Here is a 12,400-nt window from a genome sequence, read left to right as displayed (position 1 = left end):
GTTAGCAAATTCGCAGCTCGACAAAACAACAGATGTATTAAAAATCCCAGCTCGACAAAACAACAGTTGTATCAACGTGGCAGAGCTGCTACTGTACGTGCGGTATATGCTTATAAAACCCTTAATTCACACTAAAGATGAAGAAACTGTTGGCGCACATAAAACGCAGCCTCTTAGTAGCGCTTATAGTTTAATCGTTTCGAGGGTAATGTCAAGAAATAAATACCTAACCATTTCTAAATTAGCTGTAGCTGTTCATAACTCTTCCCCCTTTTGCACACTATATGTTTGTGAAGCGGTATTCTCAAGATTGACAAGCAATCAGAAATCCGAAATTCCGATTCTCTTCTTGAGAATGGTTTTCTTGCCGCATTGTCTTTATCGAGCCACAATATAATGAATGTAAAAATCATATAGCCCATTTATTCTAATAGAAATTTTAAAAATTTAATTGTTTTTGTAATTGGGTATTCGCTTTATTAAACACACTCGCTATTCACAAATTGCCACTGCTATATTACGTTTATTTTAATGGACGTTTATTGTTTGAAAATCATTCGTGTATCACATGTGTCCTATACCTTTGAGTTTAAGGGGTCACTTTTTTCCGTGTCACTATAAAGGAATTCTACATCTTTTTTGTCAGCTTAATTATCCAATATTAAAAAAAAATTTAACTCGAAAAACCATTGTTCATTACCATAAATCACTGGCATTTTACAATTCGGTAATTTTCTTACTGCGCGGCAATGTTAACAACGTTATTATGTCGGAGGATAATTGATACAAAACTGCTCAATTAAATACAACGTCTATATATATATTCGAGTAAAGCAATGGTTGCAAAGCACTGTTAATGGGAAGCAAAATTCTAGCACTTAATGTAAACTGCATTTAAGTGGAAAAACAGAAAAAGCAAAGCAACAAAGAACACACATTGGGTTCCAGCAACAGAAGCCAGTAAAAAGCAAACAAGAAACACGTTTCTGTAGATTGAATTCAGGTTGTTGGTTCCTGGCATTAGCCGTTTTTGTAACTTTTTACATATATTAATAGCTTATAAGCAACGACCAAATGAATAGCAGAAAGTTAAGCGTAATAAGAAACATAGAATATTGCGAAGCAGCGTCGTTTGCGAAGGCAAACCGTCGGTCGCATTGAAACGCTAGTGTTTTTCAACAATAAACAAAAAAAAATTTCTTTATCGTTTAATTGGAAAGATCTGCTGTTTAAGTGACGTCATGAAAATACAGAAACGCCATGTTATGTGGTTTTAAATTAATGATAAAATGGACATCAGTTTTGGTTCAAGGACTTGCTTAGTTTTGAAAAATGTTTGGTTTTTCTACTGGAAAACCAAACACGAGAAACAAAATATCCCAAATTGTTATAGGACAAAGTATATTGGCAGATATAAAAGCAAACAGCCGAAGACCTGCACATGAAATGTAAATGCCCTTTTAATTGCATGGTTTAGTGATAAAATTAGCAAAATACGTATTGTGTATATATCAAGCTTTGCAATACTTCACTGGTTTCTATTGTATTGCTTACACGTTCAATGACGATAGAGATCGCACAGTTTTCGCGCTAAGAAGCAAAAACAGTGTAGAAACGGTGCAGGTTTTCTGAAGACGAAAATTGAGATTTAGCGAATAATACGTCATTTAACAATGAACGGTTGCGAAAAATAAAAACATACCATAAAGTTTGATGTCTGGCGTGTATAGTGTCTTCGTATTGGTGCTGACGCTGACTGCCACTGTACCATTCACCGAAAAACAAGAACTTTACATACTTATATAGCAACTAATTGCTCCAAAGGCTAGAAGCTAATTGCATTTTTTACGAGGAAGGCGCGAACTACCGCGCCTAATTAAGTGATTGTGCATATATGACTACGCGACAATTACACTCCGTATAAAAATTAATCAGGTGTAGTAAAATAACTGCAAAACATGGTTAGTGATTTTGCGATTTGTAAGATTTTAATCTACTTTTTTGGTTAGTGTTTCGGTATTTTAGCTCAATTTCTTTATATTTGTAACTTTTATGAGCGATTTGGTCTACGTTTAGTCAGAACAATCTGGTGTACTTGATAGAGATCTATATGGTCAATGCCCCCAAACTGTATTTTGGCTTTTTTAACTAAGTAAATGCAAAAAAAACACAACTACGAAAAAACTACGAACAAAATTTTTTGCAACGTCACGGTTTGGTTATATGTAACTTTGTGACGTCTATCATGTCTGGCCAATCAGGTAACCACAGTTCAGTGACATTTCTACATGGATTTTACTAAAACGGCGTAACAAACGATGCGACTTTTTTGCAAGTTAATGGTATACATTGGCAAAGAAGGAACAAACGCGATATTTTTTTAACTGTAGGTTTTGCAAGGTTAAAAGCTGTACCACAGCTTTCTCGTCGTAATAAAGGCGTATTTGCTGGGCAAACGCAAACCTGTTAAATATTGGCATACTGGAACCTTGGTGCAGGCAATACTGCATACGTGCTTTTGTTTAGCGAATGCGGCACTGAACGGTGACGCTTGACTCTGGCAGGCAAAAGAGTTTTTGACTGTGCAATATACAAAAGTTGTAATGTTAAATGTCGAATGGCCAAGTCGCTCTTTTCAATAGGCTCAGCCTAAATAATCCTGTCGGCAAATAGAATAGAATTGTGTATTTTTAATAAGGAAAAATGTTTTAGCTTTTTACAGTAAACAAGTTTGGGTTTGGTCAGTTTAGGCCTTTAGGGTTTACATCCTGAAATTTTACTAGGAATCAATTACTTTTGAATCGATAGAATCAATCGTTTTCAAGGATTATGATAAAATGAGTTTTGGGAAAGATCATTGACACAACGATAAGTTAGTAAAACGGTGCACAGCAAGCGGTTAAAGAACTCACCAGCTAACAAAGAACCGTCGCTCATCGTTGTATTCCAAAGAAAGTGCGACATCCATTTGAAGTTGGACATGGCCAGTTTTGCTGCGGCGAGCAGAGCTTCGTCAGAAACCGAGAACAATCGCGGCAACGATGAGCAAAATAACAAAGTCAAAGATGTTTCAAGGCCACAAATGACGAATGCAGAAGAGGAAAAGTTCAACCTGAAGCGAAAAATCGGCCTGTTGGGAAGTGTTTCTGTGGTGGCCGGTACCATGGTGGGCTCGGGCATTTTCGCGTCGCCGGTCGGAGTTTTGGCCGGCACCAACGGCAGCGTTGGAGTTAGTCTGTTGATGTGGGCTGGATGCGGCATAATCGCAGGTGAAAAGCATGTTTTGGGGGGCATAAATTGACGAGGGAATGCCACAGTTCAAATGTTTGTTGTCGAACAAAATATGACCAGATTCTGATTGCTTTTATTTTTGTCCAGCGTGAAAACAGTTCAAGAGAGAGTATATATTAAAAATTGCTATAGCAGAGCGACTGCGAAATAAAATTTCGGTAATAGTCTATAGCTGTCACTAAAAATCTAATTTTGGCGACAATGGGTAAAGCAATATTGACTTGAAATGCACAGATGTGCAAACATGCGTAAAAATGCTGTAATAAAAAGAAATGACCGAACGATAGACATTTTTGCTGAAATTGTGTTATATGAAGGTGTCGTGAAGCAAGGGGTTTTATTGGGGAAAAACGGAAACTGCTAACCTATTACGTTTGAAGTTGTACGAAAATGTACAATTTTAGTCCAATTTAAAGAAGGACTTTGCGCGAACCTCTCTGTACACTACTACTGTTTTACCACAGTCAACTGATTTGCACCAAACCGTACTTTATTACTAACCACACACACGCAGTCGAACACATACATAAACGATCGCAGGAATGGGCGCTATCTGCTACTGTGAGCTCGGTGCGTGCATCGGTGAGTCGGGCGGTGAGTACGCTTACATGCGGAAGGGTTACGGGCCCATAGCTGCCTTCACGTTCGCCTGGTGCTCGTGCCTTGTTGCAAGGACGTCGGGCAACGCCGCCACCGCCGTCACGTTTGGAAGTTACGCAATCGAGCCCTTCTACCCCGGAGGTTGTCAGCCGCCCGACATCGTCGTAAAGGTACAGCTCTTCGCTTTTCAATGGTCCGGATTTTTTATTTACGCCTGCTGTATCTAGATCAGTGATTCCCAACCTATGTGCCGCGGAACACTTATAGTGTGCCTCGAGACTGAGAGATTGTTAAGTGTGCCAGGAAACTTTTTTGTAATTTTTGATAATAAGCTATTTGTATTACCAATAGGCATATACACGCAAGCATTTTAGACTTAAATACGCACTACCCATTCCAATTTAATCATATTGAGACATTTAAATATATTTTGTCGTGTGTAAAGGGCGATTGTAAATTTACTCGATTGATTTCTTTGTTGTGCCGCAAGCTAAACAAGTTTAAGAACCACTGATCTAGACAGATGGCTCTTTTCTGTTGTTTTATGATTGTTGTAAAGCCTTATAACTTTGCGACCGTTTTTTTTACATGTTAGAAAGGGGGTCGAAAAGTAAATTTAAAGCACTAAATTTGTCTGATATGCTTTGGTATAGGATACAATTTCAACCCTAATGCGTTATCTAACTCTTTAAAATGTTTGCAGGTAAACGTCGGCAATGAACGACCCGGTTGACCCGCACTTACCCTGTTGACAAAATAAAACATTTTCCCGCATTTGTGTTACAGTGTGCAGCAGCAGCTATGGTCATAACCCTCACAAGCGTTAACTACCTCAGCGTGAAGGCTTCAACCAAGCTTCAAGGCTTCCTCGCAGTAGCCAAGTTTATTGCCATGGCTATTATAATAGTTGGTGGAATGGTCCGTCTTGCTCAGGGTGACCCGATCGGTTTGGAAAACCTTTCAAACGCATTTAAACCTGAAGATCTGGCAGGCCTTGGTTTTTCGCAAATTGGTCTTGCCTTTTATCAGGTGACGTGACAACTATACCTTACTTTTGCCATAAAAGGCCAGTTTTTAAACATTTAACTTTTGCTTTGGGATTTTCACTTTTGTTTGGATATAAGATAATATATGTTCAGTAGCCTATTATAATGTTCATTTATAGGTAATGTTACTTTCCTAATGTATTTTCGCAAAGTTGTAACGACTTGACGTAAGATAATTTAAAATGCCTTAACCTTAACTAAATGGCCATTCTTAACTTAAGTCATCCAGGCAAATAACTCGTCTTGAACCTAAAGTCACTTAAACAAATAAATTGATGTATGTTAAGGTGATTTAATTGAATACTTTTGAACGAAATTGGGTTATTCAAGTATATTATAAATCGGTATAAATGTTAACTTCTTATTTTTTTTTTGTGTGTGTTCGTTTGTTTTGGGAAATATCGGCCAGAATGTAACGTGTTTACCATTTTTCAATGCTTAATTTTAATTTTGATGCCAATAATATGACTTGAAATTGATTTCGTAACTAATGACTTGAACTGGGACTTACTATTTGTTGAAAATGAGTTGACCTGGACTTACTATTTGTTGAACATGAGTTGACCTGGACTTAAGTCATTTTGCAAATGACTTCACTTGGAATTGTCATTTTAAAATGACTTGTTTAGAACCATGATTTTTCGACGATCGTAATTTAAGTTTGAAGTTATAATTGGTGTTATATCAACACGAGAGCTGTAAAGATTTTCTTCAGATTATTTGACCTAATATATCGTCTTAGACCAGAGGTTCTGAACCAGTGGGTCATGGCTCACTGGCGGGCCATAAGAACATTTGAGGTGGGCCACAGACCAATTTTAGCTAGATTTAGTTTAAATTGTGTAACTATATTTAATTTTACATGAATAATTGCTTGGTTTAGGAATTAAAAAGGAATGTAAATTTATTGTTCAGCCGCAAGCATCTCACTAATGCACAGTTGCATAAATAATCTGTTTTGAAATATATTCTGCTGTGTTTTGTTTTAAACCTATTTAACGTTTTTTTCTTTCATGAAACTTTCGGGCCACAGAATTTTTTTGCAACGTAAATGGGCCACGAAAGACAAAAGGTTGAGAACCACTGTCTTAGACTGACCAAGATGAATTGAATATTACAGGGCCTTTGGTCGTTTGACGGTTGGAATAATTTGAACTACATTACGGAGGAAGTCAAAAACTCACAAAAGACACTACCCCGTGCCATTCTGATCGCCGTTCCCGTCGTCACCATATTTTACCTGCTGGTCAATATTTCATACTTTGCAGGTAATATATACACTATACAGTAACAAAAAAGTTCTTTTGAAAAGTTGTTAACACGTTTTTCAACTCGTGTATATGGAAATCAAGTTTTAAAATGCTTGCAATGAAACAACAAAAGCAGGTTAGCGGCATTTAAATTAAACATAGCGCTAATTTCATGTATGATTTCACGTAAATCCCTCATTATTTCAAGTCACAGCATTGACATTAAAAACTAATGTTAAACTTCTAAACCAATATTTTTTGCTAAGCAAACTTTCTGACCTGACCAAATATTTTGCTAAGCAAACACGAAAGACGAAACAAATATCAAGTTAACATCCATTAGATTTAACAAATATGGTAAAAACCCAATTTTATCAAAAGGGTTTTATGTGTTTAGTTAAGCACCTTAGAATTTGTTTTTGTTTAGTAGATGACTTAAGTCTAAGGCAAATCATTTTAACCAAAATTATTCAGTGAAGTCAAGTCATTTAAAAACAGTGTCTTACGTGCACTTAAGTCAAGTCATTAACTTAACGCATTATAACACTTTACATTTGCGCTATTGCCTGATACTGACAATAAACAAAATGTAAACTTGAGATTGTACATTTGTAGTACTGACGCCTGCAGAAATGCTAACTTCGAACGCGGTGGCGGTTACTTGGGGTTACCGGGTGCTTGGGGCGGCTGGGTGGATTATGCCCCTGTCGGTTTGTCTCTCAACTATCGGCTCTTCAAACGGATCGTATTTGACTGGTGGAAGACTTCCCTATGTTGCTGCGAGAAGGGGACATTTACCTGATGTGAGCTGGATAGCGTAGTTTGAGTATATAAAAGTATATGGTAACCCAATTACGCTAAAAAGCCCCAATCGGAGATAAACTAGAAACAAGGGATTCTTAAATGATGTGTGTCCGTTTTTGTCAAAAAAATTTTAACTGAGGTTACAAATATAACATGATTATTTAGTTATGTTTAGCATTACAGTTACTTCTATATATAGAGAAAACTTAATCGGCATTTTTTTACATTTTTACATGTTTGGCGTACTTAAATGGTTAACATACTTTGATGTTTAGACAACAACACAGATTAACAGCCATATTTTTTAGACCATAATGAAAATATCAACCACGTTTTGCCTTTACAACAGATTCTTGCCATGGCACACGTGGAGTACTACACACCTGGTCCAGCTCTTATTTTTACTGCTGTATTAACATTGGCCTTCCTCATTCCCAACGACTTCGACAGTCTTATTAACGCCTTCAGTTTCACGGCCTGGCTCTTTTACGGGTCAGTTTTTGCAAGTGTTATTGTCCTGAGGATAACACGGCCAGAACTGCCAAGGCCATTTAAGGTAGGCGGTTTATTTTAAAATAGTCTATTTATTATCAATAAAAATAACTAACTGTCTGTTTCGTGCCATCGGAGCTAGGGTTGATTTAGTAAGCCTAACAATTTAAATCGTAAATGGCAAACTGAGTTAGTTTTCTAAACCTCATTTTGTAAAACTTGTTTAACACAAAAATACATTTATCTTCCATAGGTCCCGATCATATTTCCTATTATTATGGTGATTATAGCAACGTACCTCGTAATAGCTCCACTGGTGGACAGTCCAGACATCATATTCCTGTATGCAGCGATTTTTATTGTCGTTGCACCGGGAGTCTACTTCATTTTCGTCTACAAGAAATTTACAATTCCTGGTTTGGACAGGATGACCTTGTTTCTGCAAAAACTTTTTGATGTGGCACCGACAGATTGGAAAGACCTTATTTGAGCATTGACTGCTTTATCTGTTTGAATTGAGTTACACTAGCAACAAGCGTACATATTTCAATAAGTTTCACATATTTTGATGGTTAGATCAGTGGTCGGCAAACTGTGGGCCGCATAGCCATTTTTAGTGGGCCGCGAGTTACTTTTGAATAGCTTAAGTGTTGTCACGTAGTTGTTGGCCGCGTGTTAGCCGTATACATTGATTTCAATGTATTTAAAAATTTGGTATTGCTAAGAATGTTTATGTTGTCTCAGCGTGGTTCAGGCCCGCTTGAGAGTGCCTGTCAAACTACATTTTGCCAATTTTAACTATACCAAAATCACAATTTTTTTGCGCTTCGCGCGTATATTTTTCATTTTATGGTATGCTTTACATTATAGCAAGGGCGCCGTGTAAAATTTATCTTTTCTTGGTGTCAACAGCCCAAAGCTGTTTGAACTTAAACTTCCTGCAAAATGCAATTTTCTAACAAAATAACTTTGCAATATGGCCATTGTATCATTGTTGACATTGATCCACCATTTTAAAACAGGATTAACGTAATGGATTCCTTTTTTTTCGTGCGAAGGTTTTAAGTGATTAGGGGTGCCGCCATTCAGCTGTGGAGATGATATAATGTTGTAGCATCTTGCTCCAGATTGTTACTGGGTTGAATTCCCAGCCATTCAATCGAAACAGTCTGGTGGATTTGTCGTCGCCACGCCAGCCTGCTGTGCGTATTCTTCAAACTGTCAACATATTGCTATACTCGTGCTTCGTTAATTGTTTAGAATTTACTGTATTTTTGTATCAGGTTGTCACGAAATTTAGTTACCGCCAGCTGAAATATGTTATTTAAATGATTTGCATTTATGCCAAAACAGCAGTTGCTCAAATACTGTTCATCGTGGAGTCAGATTGCATACGTTACGGAGGTAATTTATTGTGCGTATATCGTAAGTACCTGCGAAGTACTGTTTAACCGTTTCCAGTTTGTTTATATGCAATAAATATACTTTCATTGTGGCTAAAAACCAAAGTGTTAATCTTTTATGCATTCAGTACACGTCTAATAGGTGCGTAAACCAAAATAGACCTTTTTTGGTCCTTTATGGGCCATATTATGCGTCACGTATCCTTTCAATTGACGTTTTTCCAATTTGAAACGAATCAACCCATTTTATACTTGCAATTAAACTGGATTTAAAGAGTTCGTTCGAGTAAAACAAGTATTTCTAAGTTTGTAAAGTCATTCTACTAAGGCCTTCACTTCAAAACAAATATCCTGACACTGCTTTCATAGTGGTTTTACATAGTGAGCCTTGAATAGCTCCGAAAAGGGTATTTTGGGCCGCGACGAAAAACGTTTGCCGACCACTGGGTTAGATGCCTAAATTTGTGTTGGCTAACTTTTGGTCTTTATCTTGTATATATGTAACAAGTGGTTTTGCTTTGCCGAAAACTATACACATGTGACGACGTGCTTTTAATAAACTTACTAATTATAGTTTAATATTCTCAAAATATTGTACTTAAAAAGCTTATTAGCGTTACTCAAAAGCCTTGAAAATAGAGAAAATTCGTCTTTTTAAACTCACACTCGTCTATACGTGTACGTCAATTAGGGTCAGGGTGATATCCAGGGTGGGGTGGTGATTGTTTTGTTACCAACCATTGATATGTAAATACTAAACTAAAAATAACACACCAAAAAGTCAGCAAGGACAAGAAAAAGAACCAAAACTACATAGGCTACGCTATGAAATAATTTCCAAATTCTCTCCTTACAGCGAATTGATAAATGGAAATCCTGCAATCTGTCAGCAAACAAGTATGCCAGTATACTGTAAATACATTGTGTCAGTATTTAAATACAACGCTTTTAATGTGCGCTTAATTTTCAGTTTTTAATGCACAATTACCAAAAAAAAAAACACAAAAAAACGGTAAATATACGATGTAATTTATTTAAGTTAATGGTTGTGTGAATAGAACTTATTAGTTATTATACGGTTATCGGTTGAAAAATTTTCTAGTTTTCTAAACGTTTGCTAAATTTAGTCTTTTCTCACAGATTCTGTTATGTGACAAAATTAAGTGACTTAAAACAATGGCATTTTGCCAGGGCAAGGTTTTTTGGCGTTTTTTACACATTCGTTCAATGTCTTTTGTCGGGAACGACAGAAGTTTGTGGGATTAGCGATAACTATGTTTTTTTTCGAATCGCCTAGAAACTGTTTGCGTCCTTCAATGGGTTTTTCGGCATTACTTTCGTACCAAAGCAGCATAGGCGTAGCCAGGGGGGGGGGGGGGGCTGAGGCAAAATTTATAATATTTTACCCTTAATAATTTGTTTTGTAGCATTTATAAGCAGTACCACAACATTTGATCACAGGCATGCCACACCTTCAATTGTCATACATTGTTACGTCACAAACGATGTAGTTATTATAACATTTACTATACATTAATGTACTTTTACTTCCTTTAGACAGTTTTTGCTCATTGACTGTTTTTTGAGTATTGCGTTAACACTCAGTCAGTTGCTGCTCGAAACGGTTTGCTGGCATTGTTACTTGTGTTCGTTACGGCAGTTGATACAATGCTAAGAGCTAAACAAAACATTCCAACTTTTTGGCCCCCTCCAAAATTTTCGGCTGGCTACGCCACTGCAAAGCAGCCTGCGAATGATTTCAGGGCTTTGCTGAAATGTTTCTATCAAAAAACCCTGATTGAATGAAAGAACTGAAGATCAACGTTGCTTTTAACATCGTTATGCGGTTGGTCAGTGTGATGATATTCATCGCATTCTTCGAGGCTGAATGTGTTCTCGTACAAAGGTAGGCTAAATATATTCCGAATTAAAGAATGGTATAGATAGATCTTCGTATGTTTTTGTTTCGATGTAAATAACCTAGATTTCGAACACTGCGTGTTAAAGTTTTATTTTTATTTAGGTTTGTAACTTTGTATCCTTTCTAGCAATGAACGTTCTACTTTCTAGCAACGAATGTTCTACCCAACGAAGGCTTGAAGACGTGGATTACCGGTACTCTAGTTTCTTAAATGTTTAACCAAGCCATTTTTGGCATGGTTCGAATGTTGCCAGCGCTAAAACCAAGGTCGAAGTTTAACAAAGGCACACAAACCACTACTCTTCCAGTAAGGTCTGGTCGAAGCACTTTAGAGAAGGTCAAGCAAGCTGACGAATCTTCCAAAGTGGCAAAAAGAGTGCGCCGAGGACTAAACAAGTCCCATGTTGTCATCGCTAGCTATTCAGGATCGGATGAACTAGGAGGAACACTTGTCCCTGAACATGAATACTGGCTTCAGAAATGGCCTGAAAGGAAGCATCCTTTTGCCAAAATTCCAAAATTTAGCAATGATGATATCCTAAAAGCAATTAACAAACTACCGAAGTAAAAATTCGTCAGACAAACTCCTGTTGAAGAAGTAAAGCTCACAGTTAAAAACATGAGTAAAAACAGGATCAGATGTTTTGTTTAAAAGGAAAATATATTTCGCCAAGTTGCATAATATACGTGTCAGAGGAGCAGTGATCGACTGGCTAACCCCTGCCGCCGATGGTTTGGGATTCTATAAAGATACACCCTATTGAAGAAGATTTGGATCGCTACTACAAAGAGGAGCTGGCCGAGCAGGCAAAAGAGAAAGCACAACGACTGTCGCAGAAGGCAGGTTGACAAAATTTAACACGCGACAAATCTTCCTTCCCTTCACATCTAGGGGCCACATCGAACAAAATGACATTTCCTGATGTTGACGACATTATGAAATCTATCAACCAACTGCCAAAGAAAGAGAGGGTACGCCAATCCCCGACGAAGGAAGATGAAAGGGGAATATTGGATGACAAACATGCTTGAAGCTTATACAAGGGACAAGTTGTTCAGGATCCAGGATGACCCTGAGCATCGCCCCGAAACTATACAGAATGACTGACCCAGAGGAACAGGAGGTGGAAGCTTGGCTGCACACTTGCGAGATCCCCAACCAGTTGGAAGTCAATCCACTCTTGTTTTGAGTAATCTTGAGCTATCTCTCTATAAAGACAATATATGGTCAAACGGATTACAACGGCTCGGTGCAGATTGGACGCTTAATTATTACTTTGTTTTTTGTTTCCTATGTAGCTTTTAATACATGTATTGAAATTGAAGTGCGCTGTGTGAAATTGTTTTAAAACTGTTTGCCACAAATATCTATGTTTATTTATTTTAATCGATCTTTAAAATAACAAGTCTTATAAATATCAGTGTTGTAAAACAGTTATTTTAAAATTTAATTTGACTCAATTGTCAAACAACAATCAAATCCATGTATTTTTTAATAAACAACAAGTCGAAGTCAGGTAATAATTAGAACAAGTCAATTCAAAGTAAATTTTTTTTAATTTTTATAAAAATTAAATTATTCAAAATGGCAAA

The 12,400-nt window shown here is 37.0% G+C and overlaps 1 protein-coding gene across 1 annotated transcript; it reads left to right on the top strand.

Moving 5' to 3' along the window:
• Positions 1-3,058: 3,058 nt before the first annotated feature.
• On the top strand, positions 3,059-7,973 carry LOC146136801 (b(0,+)-type amino acid transporter 1-like). The gene is made up of 7 exons (XM_083396253.1): positions 3,059-3,269; positions 3,832-4,061; positions 4,678-4,920; positions 6,058-6,205; positions 6,803-6,990; positions 7,341-7,547; positions 7,737-7,973. Exons 1-7 carry the CDS (start codon positions 3,083-3,085, stop codon positions 7,971-7,973), a joined length of 1,440 nt encoding a protein of 479 aa, XP_083252379.1. The 5' UTR covers positions 3,059-3,082.
• The last annotated feature ends 4,427 nt before the right edge of the window (positions 7,974-12,400 follow it).

The sequence above is a fragment of the Ascidiella aspersa genome, chromosome 8, assembly GCF_963924565.1.
Source record: "Ascidiella aspersa chromosome 8, kaAscAspe10.2, whole genome shotgun sequence".
NCBI classification, from domain to species: Eukaryota; Metazoa; Chordata; class Ascidiacea; order Phlebobranchia; family Ascidiidae; genus Ascidiella; species Ascidiella aspersa.
This window is presented reverse-complemented; position numbering and strand designations above follow the sequence as displayed.